The sequence below is a fragment of the Doryrhamphus excisus genome, linkage group LG23 (genome assembly GCF_037039965.1).
Source record: "Doryrhamphus excisus strain RoL-2023G ecotype Guam linkage group LG23, RoL_Dexc_Guam_v1.1, whole genome shotgun sequence".
NCBI lineage: Eukaryota > Metazoa > Chordata > Actinopteri > Syngnathiformes > Syngnathidae > Doryrhamphus > Doryrhamphus excisus.
In genome coordinates, this window is record NC_136379.1 from 9,516,055 (window position 1) to 9,529,639 (window position 13,585).

General features: G+C 41.5%; 1 protein-coding gene across 2 annotated transcripts; it reads left to right on the forward strand.

Moving 5' to 3' along the window:
• The first annotated feature begins 528 nt into the window (after positions 1-528).
• On the forward strand, positions 529-13,057 carry nxf1a (nuclear RNA export factor 1a). Of its 2 annotated transcripts, XM_078788502.1 has the most exons (22): positions 529-587; positions 1,317-1,367; positions 1,721-1,928; positions 2,918-3,098; positions 3,193-3,276; positions 3,357-3,461; positions 3,533-3,613; positions 4,245-4,314; positions 4,419-4,507; positions 4,903-5,010; positions 5,115-5,224; positions 7,115-7,151; positions 8,278-8,346; positions 9,852-9,907; positions 9,997-10,104; positions 10,188-10,246; positions 10,369-10,484; positions 11,633-11,675; positions 11,756-11,834; positions 11,931-12,113; positions 12,585-12,645; positions 12,742-13,057. In XM_078788502.1, exons 1-22 carry the CDS (start codon positions 530-532, stop codon positions 12,778-12,780), a joined length of 1,995 nt encoding a protein of 664 aa, XP_078644628.1. In that variant the 5' UTR covers position 529; the 3' UTR covers positions 12,781-13,057. The 2 variants fall into 2 exon arrangements, with proteins under 2 accessions (XP_078644628.1, XP_078644629.1); XM_078788503.1 differs by lacking the exons at positions 529-587; positions 1,317-1,367 and adding an exon at positions 985-1,242.
• The last annotated feature ends 528 nt before the right edge of the window (positions 13,058-13,585 follow it).

Consider the following 13,585-nt stretch of genomic DNA (forward strand, 5'->3'; position numbering starts at 1 on the left):
TTTTGATTGAGAATCAGAAAGTTATCCCGTATGGGTTTCATGTCTGTAATATAATGTAAATAAAATTAAATATTTCACACATTTTAAGTATTTCATCACATTAAATACACACATACGTACATACAAACACCCGAGTGTCGGTGTACCTAATCAATTGGCTAGGATGCGCAACCCGAAGACGTCACAAGGTGGCGCCAAATTGAAGTACCTCCCACAGGAAAACGGCACACCGTGACAGACGTTTAACGATAGCTGTAAAACGTGCTTTGTAGTCGTTTTATTGTAACGTCGCGTCACAAGCGTCAGAAGAAATTAAAAAAAATATTTAGTGGAAGTTGTGTCAAATGTTCTCGGTGAGTACAAAAATGACGTGTCGATAAGCGGAACGAGCCATTGGCTCGGTTAGCGTAAAGCTATCTAAGCTAACTAAATGAAGCCATGCAATCGTCAGTAGCATCGTGCACGTAAACTTGCTCAATTTTGTGCTTTTGTTTTGACAATGTAGGACATCCCGACAGGTGTATACGGCATGGACACTCTTTGGAAAAGTGTCCCCAATCTACAGGTGACGAGAGCACTTAATCAGAGTAAGTTGGGCCGCCATATTTGAATGAATTTTGACATATGTCCTTGTAAATTTATTATATATATCTGTATATTAAATGCGTTTGGTAACAGTCTTAAGTTTAGTAATTTCTAATATATGTGTGTGTATATATGTTTTATTTGTTTTATTTATAATTAGGCGATGTAGTTCAGTACAGCGCATGCGCAACATTGGCGCCATTTATTTCACTGACAGGAAGTGATTTCGTTACATTTATTAAATCCGCTTTATCTGTGTTGTGAGCAAGTTTTACCACATTTTAAACTACATATATACATGTGAATACCCGATACACTGTTATGTTTGAACAAACTATCGACAAGACGCCGTAGTACTACATTACACTACTGTAATACTTTTGAGTATGTATCCGCCATTATGAGACCCGGAAGTACAATGTCTTCACTTCCGCCATCTTCAAACCAGGCACACGGAGAAGCTAGCTAAGTTAAGCTAAGTGGCTAGCAAGGCGACGACCCTTTGTGTCATTGTTTTCTTACACGTCGCGGATATTTTGAGTGTATTTCGGTTTCATATTCAACACAGCCGCCTAATTTAACCGTTAACTGTGTGCCCTTCGACTGTTTTTATCTGACTCTCCGGCAGAAATATGGCGGAAGGTAGTCATTACTTTGGTAAGTAACATTGTTCAGTGCTGTGCTAATCTTACACATTTTTTCCCCCCTCCTCTGGTACCTTGTTTATTCAGGCTCTATGCTGACAAGAGAGGTTAGATGCACTGGTTTAATGACTTCAGGAGGTAATAATGTTTGTTTTTTGACTCGGGTGTTCCAAAAGCTCGGTTATATGAACGCTGACGTGACAGCGTGGTTTCATAATCACGCGTCTCACTAGCGTGCATTTCGTACAAATTCAGAAATATAAATTTGTATATATTACATGAGTCACACTCTGAAGCTAGTAACCAATTTACATTTTTTTTCAGAATGTGTATGTGCATTAAATACACATGTATGATTGCTAAATTCAACTAATAATCACATGGAAATCCGCTACTTCCTGTATATTGTTGTTTAGTATAAATATACTTAATATGACAGATTGGTGAGTGATATTTCACACTGTGGGCTAACATTATTATTACCTTTTCAGAACATGATGATCGAACCGCGCCAGCTTTTCGCAACCGAAAAGGCAAAGGCTCCAATAAGGGCCGGTATGACCGTGCCCGCAGGGACCGCCAACGTGGGGGCCACAGCGGAGGCTTTGGTGGTCCGGGACCGCGGTCCAGACTTGAAGATCCGGATGGAGACGTAACGATGAACGACAGCTCTCAGGACAGCAACAGCCAGAACAGATTGTGAGTGGGGGTTATGTTAAGCTTAATTGTTTACATTTTTGTTTTTATATTTTTGCAAAATCTCAAGCTGAATAAGCATAATGCAACCAAATAGTCCCCGTTCGAATATATATATATATATATACCATATTTTCTGGACTATAAGTCACACAAGGCCAAAAATGCATAATTAGGTAGAAAAAAACATACATAAGTCCCATTTTTTGCGAGTAATTTATTTTCCAAACTACTTGACCAAAACAAACATTACGTCCTCTTGGAAGGCAAGTTCTAACATTAATAAAAGAATCGAGTACAGACTGAATAGGTGTAAGATATGCTAACACAATGCTTATTCAGCTACACAAAAAATAAACATGAACAGAAAAAATGTCCAGTGTTTACGTAACATAAACACTTTTTATATTTACAAGTCGCTCTGGAGTATAAGTTGCAGGATCAGCCAACCTATGAAAAAAAGTGAGTTATAGTCCGGAAAATAAATAAAATAAAATAAATAATAATAATAACATTTAATTACGTTGCGCATTAAATGTGATGTACTATTACTCAGATTACGTCATGTAATATTCTGCGTTGGCCACTAGGTGTCAGTAAGTGAACCGAGGACTAATTGTGATTACATGTACTGTATTGGGTAATACATATTTCACGTCTACTGGGCTCTAAAACAAACAAAAACGGAATTAGAGGATTGTGAACAGATTTTCTATGCCAACATTTTATTTACTAGTCATGAATTCTATTTTGCGGAAATTCACTTATTGTTTAATTACTGTTTTTTATGTGTAAATGTGTATTTTGGCCATCAGTTTACTTCATATTAGGTGGTTTGTCATTTACTGTACCTTCTGTGGCGTGGTTTTGTTTTGGTTTTGGTGTTTCAACCGCCACCAGAGGAATTATTTATAATTATGTAAATCAACAAAAGTTTAAAAAAAATTATGCTAATGCTTTTGTCTGTTTTTCTTTTGAATTTATTTTGTCAGCAACCCGTACGGGAGGTCTTTTCGAAAAGGAGATGGCCGCTTTGACAGAGACAGACGTCAAGGCAAAGGAGGAGGTGGTAGAGGAGGCTTTAGAGGAAACCGTGGTGGCGGTGGTGGTGGAGGAGGAGGAGGAGGTGTGGGCGGTGGGGGCCCAAATCGCTCCGGCTGGTACAAAGTAACTGTGAGTATTACTTGACTTTACTACAGAACGACCAGGACAACACACACACACATTTTTTTGTACTTATGCCTGTGCTACTTTGTCCGTTTAATAGATCCCCCATGGGAAGAATTACGACAAGAAATGGTTATTGACGGCTCTTCAGAACATCTGCGCAGTGCGCTACACTCCCGTTCAGGTGAGGATCACCTCATAGTTTGATTCCACATACTGAAATGCTGCGGCTTTTTTAACGACTTCCATGTTTTTACCCTCCAGTACCACGTGGACCACAGCCGAGCCCATTTCTATTTAGACGATTCCACGGCAGCCAGCGCTCTGCATAAATGCTCCCACAAGATCACGGACACAAACGGTTATAAGGTATGTTATTTTGTCCCCGACTTGTAAACACGCCCTCCATTCGCTGATGGCCGTGTTCATGTTCCCTAAAGGTGGAAGTACACGTCAATCGCAGTAATCCGCCTAACTTCCTCCTGTCTGACCTGAAGACGGAAGATATGGAACATTTGAAGGTGTGTGTTGACTCATTTCTGGATCTGTATCATTTTTTTTTTTTAATAAGACATCACAAGGTAGAACGTGAATGGAATAGAATGGAAAAACCCTTGGCGTTAACCCGCCCCTTCCTGCCCAGACATTACAAGCCACGCCTCACGTAACACGCACACGCATTAGTCATGTTTGCTGTTGGCAAAGTTTATGTATGTATGTATGTATAGCCACACAATAACTCCAACTTGTTGGAAGCTACAGCTGCGCACGTACGTGCACGCGCTACATACGTGTATTCAGAACTCGTCATGTAACGATGGGGCATTTTCACATGTGGGAATCATTCAAATATGTATTTCGGGTAATGATATTTGTGTATGCTATTCATGCTGCAGGTCAATTCCCATTGTTTTTATTTTCTGCTTATATTTGATTTGCTATTTTTTTTCATGTTACAGTCATTATTGACTTTTTTTTCCCAATGAGACTCGGGCTTCATTCACATGTAGATCCAATTTCACAAGAAAATATGGGAGTTGAAGAGGACAGCACATTTTTAATGCTAATTAATTTTTGAATTTTGGTGTCTTGTTTTTTTAATCTTATTTTAAAAAAAAAAAGTTGATTTAAAAATTAATTGTTTGTGTACAGGAATGTATGGCTAAACGTTTCGATGGCTCACAACAAGCTCTGGACTTGAACAACATCCGCACAGACCCTGGTAAGTACATGTTCTCAACGCTGCTGCCTTTTTTTTTTTTTTTTGCAAAGAAAAATGTAATAAGTTGCCATATTGTTGACTTTGTGTGTGTGTGTGTGTAATAGACCTGGTGTCCCAAAATGTTGAAGTCATTCTAAACAGGAGGACAAATATGGAAGCTGTCCTCAAGATTATCGAAGAGAACATTCCAGAGGTATGTATTGATGAACCAGACACCGCGAATAAAAAGTTAGGATGTTTATAGAATATGTTTATGTAAAATGATGTTTATATAAATAGAAATAATAATGTAAATAATATTTGCAAAAGCAGTATTGGCCGCAAATATCGGCCCAGGCAAAACCGACAATCAGCTAAGGGTGATGGGGAAAAAATCGGTATCGGCATCAGCCCGAATAAAAACCCATATCGGTCGATCCCTAATCGGGACATCCCTACCTGTAAATGGAAAAGCGCATTTTAGGTTTATTCTGACATTTCACCCCAAATGGGAATATCCCTGACATTGAGTGAGTGGAACGGATGTGTCACAAAAGTGGTCACTCCAGCCCGAATACACTTTGCAACGCCATTGTCTCCTCTCGGCAGCTGGCCAGCCTGAACCTGAGCAACAACCGCATCCATAAACTGGACGACCTCGGCGAACTGATCACCAAAGCGCCCAAGCTGAAGAGCCTCAACCTTTCCCACAACGAGGTGAGAATAAAGCCCCCCCCCCCCCCCCCGGGTCAATCATCTTTTTTTTTTTTTTTTCCGGTGGCGTTTTGACTTGACTTTGTAACGTCGCACCGTTTTTGTAGCTGAAATCAGACCGGGAGCTGGACAAAGTGAAAGGCCTGAAGCTGGTGGAGCTGTGGCTCAACAGAAACCCCTTGTGCGACCTCTTCAAGGACCAGGCCTCGTACATCAGGTTGGTTCACATTTTGGGGGGGTGAGAGATTCTATGACAATTTTTTTTTTTCTCCTTCATATGAAAAAAAAAAAAGCCGTGAAGGTGGGTTTGGATGTTTGGATCATCCAAAGCCAGAAGACTCGGTTAACGACTGTTTTAGTATATAATGAGCTTTGCAGGAACTCTGTTAATTCCAGTGCTATTTAACGCAGCCTTTTGTCTTTCTATATACAGACTGCATCCTGCAACCTGGCGGTTAAAGTTTGAAAAGTGAAAAAAAAAATTTCCGTTGCTTAAACTTCCTCCACGCTTTCTTTCCAGCTGTTTCCAACTCCCGTTAGGCAGCCATCTTTCTTGGCCAGCTATGTATCTTACACTGCGACGTGTTTTTTTGTTTTATTTTTATTTTTTCCTAAGCTCTGCTCTGAGGTCCTTTGACGCTGGTACCCAGAATCCCCCTGCTGAAATCCTCTGCAGGCGCCCCTAATCAGAAGAGCAACACCAACATACTTAACTTGTTGCTCCGAGGTATATTATTATTATTGAAATTATATAATTATGTAACAATATGGACTGCTTTGCAAGGGAAAAAGTATTAATAAAAGGGCTTGGCCAGTGTTTTTGGTTCTGCATACAAGCGAAGGGGGCACAGACGTACGGTTCTGACTTAAGTACAGATGAAGTAAAAAAAAAAAACCCAGCCGGTGTCTTCCCCTCGACTCCAAACACCCCCGCCCACTCGGCTTCCTGCGTCAGGCGAGTATGGAAGGCTGGATAGCCAATGACGGGTAAGATCCCACCTCCGAAAACTTTGGGACAACCTAAGGCAGGCACAGTCACGATTACTCGGCCGTCAGTCCCCCCCCCCCTTGTGAGCGTAGCCTTCACAGGGCGCTCGATGTCGAAACGGAAGATGTTGGCGGGACTTGATTGACAGGAGAAGCCGTTGTTGGGCGGCGGGGGAGAAAACGGGGACGTGCTTCATCAGAAAGAAAGAAGATATTAGCCTCTTTTCCAGCTCGTTTTTCGACCGCCCGGACGAATAAGCTGGAAAGAGCGACAAAGAACTGGATGTGGAAGTTCAGTTTTCCCTGAAATCAGTCCCGCGACGCTCCGAACACTTCCTGGTGGCTGTGAACGGAACAGAGCCGATTCTCCGAAAGCATGCTAGCAGTTAGGGGGGGAAAAAAGATTTAAAACAGCAACCGGGGGGGGGGGGGCATGCCATTGGATGAGCAGCGGGAGCTGGGTCCAGCCTGCACTGGAAACCATGTTCCGTCTTCCCAGGTGCTTTTGCGGATAATCCCGGAGCGACAATCTTAATCTGATCTGAGTTCTGCTCCCCTCTGTGTTTTCTTCTTTTAGCCTTCCGTCTACGCGCAGGTCTATGTCTATGTCTGCGTCTTTTTTTTTTTTTTTTTTTTTTCAATGTCTCTTGTCATCAAATTTGTCAAATGTCACGCAAAAGCTTTTATTTTATAAATCCAGACGACCCGCCGCCGCCGCAGCCTTGTAGTGCTCTGGTTCTCTGTGTGTATTTTGAGTGTGTGTGTGTGTGCGCTTCTAGAAAAGTGTGGTTGTGTCGCTTCCCCATGTCCATAATTGGGGGAGAGGGTGAGTATACTGCGGGTAAGTGCACTTTGGGTCGGGAGAAATTCATAAATCTTAAGTGCACTAATCTTTGATTGGCTTGCATTTATATTAGTATTTGACGCCAGTTGTATTTCCAGCTTTAAACTGGAGTAGCCGAAGACACATAATGTTAGGGACGCTGTCAACGGGGGGGGTGATTGATTATCGACAGGAACAAATGTAGATTCTTGACGTGTTGCCGACTGTGAGATGATGATGATGATGATGATGATGATGATGATCTAACACCTTTTGGATGTTTTGTTTTCACGCCAGCGCTGTGAGAGAGAGGTTTCCCCGGCTGCTGAAACTCGTGAGTTTATATTTGGCTTTCTTTTCTCGTTGTTGCTCGTCTTGCTTAAAATGGGAACTGCACTTTCTTGGCAATTTTTTTCAATATTTAATTTTATTTTTACTTTTATTTACCCAGGCAAGCAATTTAAGAACAAATTCTTCTTTACAAATGCAGCCTGAATGCTGAAAATAAGAACGTTATATAAAATGACAAATATCAATACAGTAAATATGTAATACAAAAGCATCAAACAACATTAAAACAATGGGATATTGCAATAAGCCTAATCAGCAATGCATGGGTCAGATGTAATTAGTTGCAAGTTTTGTTTAAAGACCGAGATCGATGTGAAGGATGAAAGTTTTCGAGAGTTTTGTATCCTGTTCCGGTCATTAGCTGCAACAAACCCGAAAGCGCTGCGTCCAAAGACGGTACGAACTTTGGCGATGGAGAGTTTGATTCTGATTACCGGACCTTAGATTGTAAGCAGATGTAAAAAAGATGTAATTTCAGCCCTTTTTCCCCCTTTTCTGTGCATTCTAGCATGAGAAAATGAGTTATTATGAGCTAGCTAACAAGGGACGTCATGGGAATTAACACAAAAATAACTCAAAACATCACCAGTGTTCCATTTCCGTAATCGACTTGTTTATTAACCAAGCTGCAGCGATGTTGTTATTGTAGCAGTTAACATGAAAAACGATATTTATCTGGCGGGCTAATACAACACCTCGCTAGCCACTCGTCTCGGCGTCATTCACATACGGGAGAGTGGATACTTAGCTCTCAGTTTGGCTACATCTATACCGTGCTTGTTGACGGAACTAGCATAAGTACAGCATATGTATCAATACGCCGTTTGGGTAGTTTTTTAAAATAATTTTAAAAAATACGGCAATTATTACATGTTATCATCAGTGTACGTGTTCGTGCATGTACAGTCAAACCATGCAATGTTGGAGGGCTTCATAGTGCATTGTTGGCTAGCTCATATTAACTCGTTTCTCGTGTTATCGTGCACCGAAAAAGGAAAGAAATATGAACGATAGTCAAAGTGCAGTTCTCCTTTAAATTGTTACTGTACTTACACCGCTATAACACTTTTCAAATTTCAGAGACCTTGTTGTTGTTTTTTTGGTAACAGGATGGCAATGACCTGCCTCCACCCATTGGATTTGATGTGGAAGCCCCCACCACCATCCCCCCTTGCAAGGTTGCTTGGTTTCTCTTTTATATCATGCATGCGTATGTTTTTGATGACTTCCAGTATAAATTCTTTAGCATGATGATTTGCACATACAATCAACCCTTGCCACATTGCCATTAAACAGCCTTTTTTATGGCATATGTAAGAAAATTGGGCGGCACGGTGGTCGAGTGGTTAGCGCGCTGACCTCGCAGCTAGGAGACCGGGGGTTCAATTCCACCCTCGGCCATCTCTGGTGTGGAGTTTGCATGTTCTTCCCCGTGCATTGCAAATTGTCCATAGGTATGAATGTGAGTGTGAATGGTTGTTTGTCTATATGTGCCCTGTGATTGGCTGGCGAGACCAGTCCAGGGTGTAGCCCGCCTCTCGTCCGAAGGCAGCTGGGATAGGGTCCAGCACCCCCCCCCCCCCCCCCCCCCGCGACCCTCGTGAGGAAAAGCAGTAGAAAATGAATAAATCCTACTTGGTTGCACAGCGGTCGAGTGGTTAGCGCGCACACCTCACAGCTAGGAGACCCGAGTTCAATCCCACCCTCGGCCATCTCTGGTGTGGAGTTTGCATGTTCTCATCCCCGTGCATGTGTGTTTTTTTTTTTTTTTTTCGGGTACTCAGTTTTCTTCCCACATTCAAAAACATGCTAGGTTAATTGGCGATTCCGAATGTGAGTGTGAATGGTTGTTTGTCTATATGTGCCCTGTGATTGGCTGGCGAGACCAGTCCAGGGTGTAGCCCGCCTCTCGTCCGAAGACAGCTGGGATAGGCTCCAGCACCCCCCCGCGATCCTCTTTGAGGAAAAGCGGTAGAAAATGAATGAATTAATGAATCCTACTTGGTTGCACAGCAGTCGAGTGGTTAGCGCGCACACCTCACAGCTAGGAGACCCGAGTTCAATCCCACCCTCGGCCATCTCTGGTGTGGCGTTTGCATGTTCTCATCCTCGTGCATGCGTGTTTTTTTTTTTTTTTTTTCCCGGGTACTCCGGTTTCTTCCCACATTCAAAAACATGCTAGGTTAATTGGCGATTCCGAATGTGAGTGTGAATGGTTGTTTGTCTATATGTGCCCTGTGATTGGCTGGCGAGACCAGTCCAGGGTGTAGCCCGCCTCTCGTCCGAAGGCAGCTGGGATAGGCTCCAGCACCCCCCCGCGATCCTCTTTGAGGAAAAGCGGTAGAAAATGAATGAATGAATGAATCCTACTTGGTTGCACAGCGGTCGAGTGGTTAGCGCGCACACCTCACAGCTAGGAGACCCGAGTTCAATCCCACCCTCGGCCATCTCTGGTGTGGCGTTTGCGTGGGTTTTCTCCGGGTACTCCGGTTTCTTCCCACATTCCAAAAACATGCTAGGTTAATTAGCGACTCCAAATTGTCCATAGGTATGAATGTGAGTGTGAATGGTTGTTTGTCTATATGTGCCCTGGACAGCTGGGATAGGCTCCAGCACCCCCCTGCCACCCTCGTCAATCTTAAGTCGCTGATCTCCTGATGTTTTCATTTTTTTCCCAATCCAGGGAAGTTATTTTGGCTCCGACGAAATCAAGGGCCTCATCCTCCGATTCTTGCAACAGTGAGTTCACTTTCGCTCTTCCTAGCTCATGATATAATCGGCGCTTCTGAGACAGTACATATACAATACATAAATACTGTATGTTTCAGGTACTACAGTATATACGACTCTGGAGATAGACAGCCTCTTCTGGACGCGTACCACGATGGAGCGTCATTGTCCCTCACGACACCTTTCTCCAACCAGAACCCCTCCAGGTGAGGATCACAACTCGCTTAATGTGCTGGATTGATCCTATGTAAGACACTTCCTGTTTTTTTTGTTTTTTTTTGTACTTTAGGTCCAGTCTGGGAGAGTACCACAAAGACACTCGAAACCTTAAGCGGATCAAAGACTCTAGTGAGTTTTACCTACTTTTGATTTGACTTTTTTTAATTTGGGTCATAACGCTACAGTTGTCATGACATACCTTCGATGTTCCCGATGTAACTTTTTTTTTTCTTTTTTTTTTTTTTTTGTAGCAATCCGCTTCAGACTGCTCAAGCACACACGTTTGAATGTGGTGGCTTTCCTGAACGAGCTGCCAAAAACGCAGCACGACATCGCTTCCTTTACCATTGATGTGAATACCTACACGGTGAGTTCTTCATTATCGTGGCTGTTAATAAGATAAGACTTGCCTTTATTCGTCCCTCAGTGGGGGAATTTGCATTGCACAGCAGCAAGACGACAGAATCAGTTAAGCAGTACACAATACACAATATAGAAAAATAAACAACCCAAGTATTAACAAAATCAACAGTTTTTCCAGAGTTCTATACACAATATGAAACGAGATGAGATATATGACCAGTCTATACACTGAGATCTTGCTAGTGAGTTAATATGAGTTAATATCCCAGCTGGCGCCGATACCAGGGAATAATAACGGCGGACCAAAGGATAGCTCTAATTAAAAAAAAAAAAAAAACGCTGCAGGGCTGCAACCATTATACTCTGATAATTCAATTTACCTCCATTTTCAAAAAGTAGTCAAAGAGGTTTTCCACATTTTGAATAATCGCTTACATCGTCACCCACGCCGGAGGACAAAGAAGGAAGTGGGTGTTTGAAGACGCGGGAAGATTGATAAAAGTGGCAGGACAACAAAGGACGAGGAAATTTTTAATGTAAAAAAAAAAAAAAAAAAAGGCAGAAAATATGGATAAGATATAAAATATGCCTTTATTCGTCACTCAGTGGGGGAATTTGCATTGCACAGAATCAGTTAAGCAGTACAAAATACACAATATAAAAAAATTAATTGTCTTATATTTTTGTTGTCTTACCTTCATTTCGGCACTTAACACTATGTACTTGTACTTATATCCATTTAATAATGTGTTCAGCGTTTACATTTAAATAAATATTTGTTTTAACTTGAGACCTATAATATTTGATATCATTTGTTATCATCAGCAAAAAAAAAAAAAAAATCAGCGCAAACAAAATCTGCCATCGGCTAAGGGTGATGGAAAAAAATCGGTATCGGCCCAAAAAAAACATATCAGTCGATCCCTAGTTGTGATGTGGTAGTAGTACTAGTAATATCATGATATATGATTAGGACAAATCACCAGGTATACTTGCTCATTTTTTCCAGTCTTTCTTACCTTAACTGTGCACAAACGACTTAATTTAAATTTCAAAATAAAATCTAAATCAAAGTAGTTATTGATCTTTAGAAGAAGGTTATGTTATCATATCATTCAAATTTTAATGACCGCTGCTTCTTTCTAACCTCAGAACACACTACTGTCATTCACTGTCAGCGGAGTCTTCAAAGAGGGTGAGTTGTTTTTGTGTTTTTAAACACTTCCTGCGTGCTGTCGGTGTTGCTTAGTTTTGATTTTTTTTTTTTTTTCGTAGTTGCTGTAAACGGAAAATCCAGAGACTCCACAATGGCCTTCTCTCGAGTTTTCATCACAGTCCCTGCCGGGAATTCCGGGTCGGTATAATGAGCCCTCAGAGGTGCTCTTTATCGTTATTTTCCTTTGGGAATTTTTATTTATTATTTTTTTTTAAACCAAAAAATGTTCCACAGTTTGTGCATCGTCAACGACCAGCTCTTCATCAGAGTGGCCACGACGGAGGAGATCCGCAAAGCCTTTGTGGCGCCCGCTCCGACTCCCTCCTCCAGCCCGGTCCCCACTCTGACCGCACCGCAGCAGGAGATGCTCGCCGCCTTCTCGCAGAAGTCGGGCATGAACCTGGAATGGTCCCAAAAGTGAGTCCGTCCTCTTTGGTTCGCCAGCAGTGTTCCCTCGGAGATGAGCCGTAGGTGCAGTCCCGCACTGCCCCACCTTTTGGAAAGAACAGGCGGCCTGTATTCAAAGGCCGTAGTTTGCCCACCCCTGGTCTAAGAAGTGGAATGTTATCCGTCCTTTTATTTTGAAGGCTGAACTTTGACAGATACAGGAAGTGCTGTTGAGTTTACCCAGAGTGGATTTTTTAATTTTTTTTTTTTTTTTTTTTTTTTACAAAAGTAAACGCATACAAAAAATATGGCATATTTAGTATTCATAATTAACAAAAATAGTAAAATAAATGGATACACTTCATGTCACATTGGAGGTTTTCTACAAGGCGGCTAAAGAAAGCTAAATGATGTGATATTGTGCACGTCCGTTGGCACTGGCATGGAAAACTTGGGATTGGGATCGGAAAACTTCAGCATCTTTATGTTTCCTCATCTCAGATGTCTGCAAGACAACGAGTGGGACTTCAACAAAGCTGCTCAGATCTTCACACAGTTGCAGGTAACCCAAAGTAACGTCTAACCTTCTGCATGTTGCCAGTATTATTTTACAGTATGCCAATAAAACACTAATATTCTTTTTCTCTGTCCTATCCAGACGGAAGGGAAGATCCCCGACGTCGCGTTCATCAAGTAAAAACATTGCATCGTACCTCCCCTTGTAAAAAATAAAAGCTGAAATGTTTTGTTTAATAATTTTGTGTCTTGTTGTATCTTTTTGCCTATTGTTTTTTGCATAAGTGGCAGAAATGGTTGACATGATGTAAGTTGCATTTTGCGTGGTTTTGTTTTAGCAGCCAAATACGTGAGGAACTGTTTGAAATTCAGACTTGTGTTATATGGTTTTGTTATTTTAAATTCAGTCATCTGTATAGGAATTGTTTTCATTGTAATAAAGACATCTGGCCAGTTTATCTCTTGTTCTGGAATTATTATAAAATTATATTCATTTTGTCATAGTATGATATTGAATGTTTATTTTATTTTTTAAACAGTTTTGGGGTGTGGTCAGGCTTGATTACAGCCATTGATGTTTATCTTTATAGCGAGAACTGTCAGGTGATTTCCTTTTATAGCTGATAATCCTGAAGTAAGGACTCCAGGTAGGTTTGTGGGTCAGTGTTGCAGCACAAGTCCTTCTCCTCTACATGATCTGTACTGTTAATGGCTAATGGAGAATAAAGTTATTTTGCATTTTGAGTGTGAAACTGTTGTACATCAGGACAAAAATGCATATATACATATATAAATAAATATATATATATATATAGCTCTAGTCTAGACCACTACTATTTAAAGAAAAGTCTAATTTCCCTTTAAGAGGATCCTATCACAGACGGTCCAATCCTTACTAGCACCTGTCCAGACATGGCAGTCACGCAAACATAACAGATTTTGACCGCTAGGGGTCGTGCGAGGTTCTTTGAACGACAAGGACCGCC

Bases quoted from the DNA above. Each gene is read 5' to 3' on its own strand.
- nxf1a (XM_078788502.1), top strand. From the start codon at position 530: ATGGACACTCTTTGGAAAAGTGTCCCCAATCTACAGGTGACGAGAGCA. The intron at 4,315-4,418 runs GTAAGTACATGT...TGTGTGTAATAG, and splicing joins CAACATCCGCACAGACCCTG to ACCTGGTGTCCCAAAATGTT. The intron at 5,225-7,114 runs GTTGGTTCACAT...TTTTCACGCCAG, and splicing joins GACCAGGCCTCGTACATCAG to CGCTGTGAGAGAGAGGTTTC.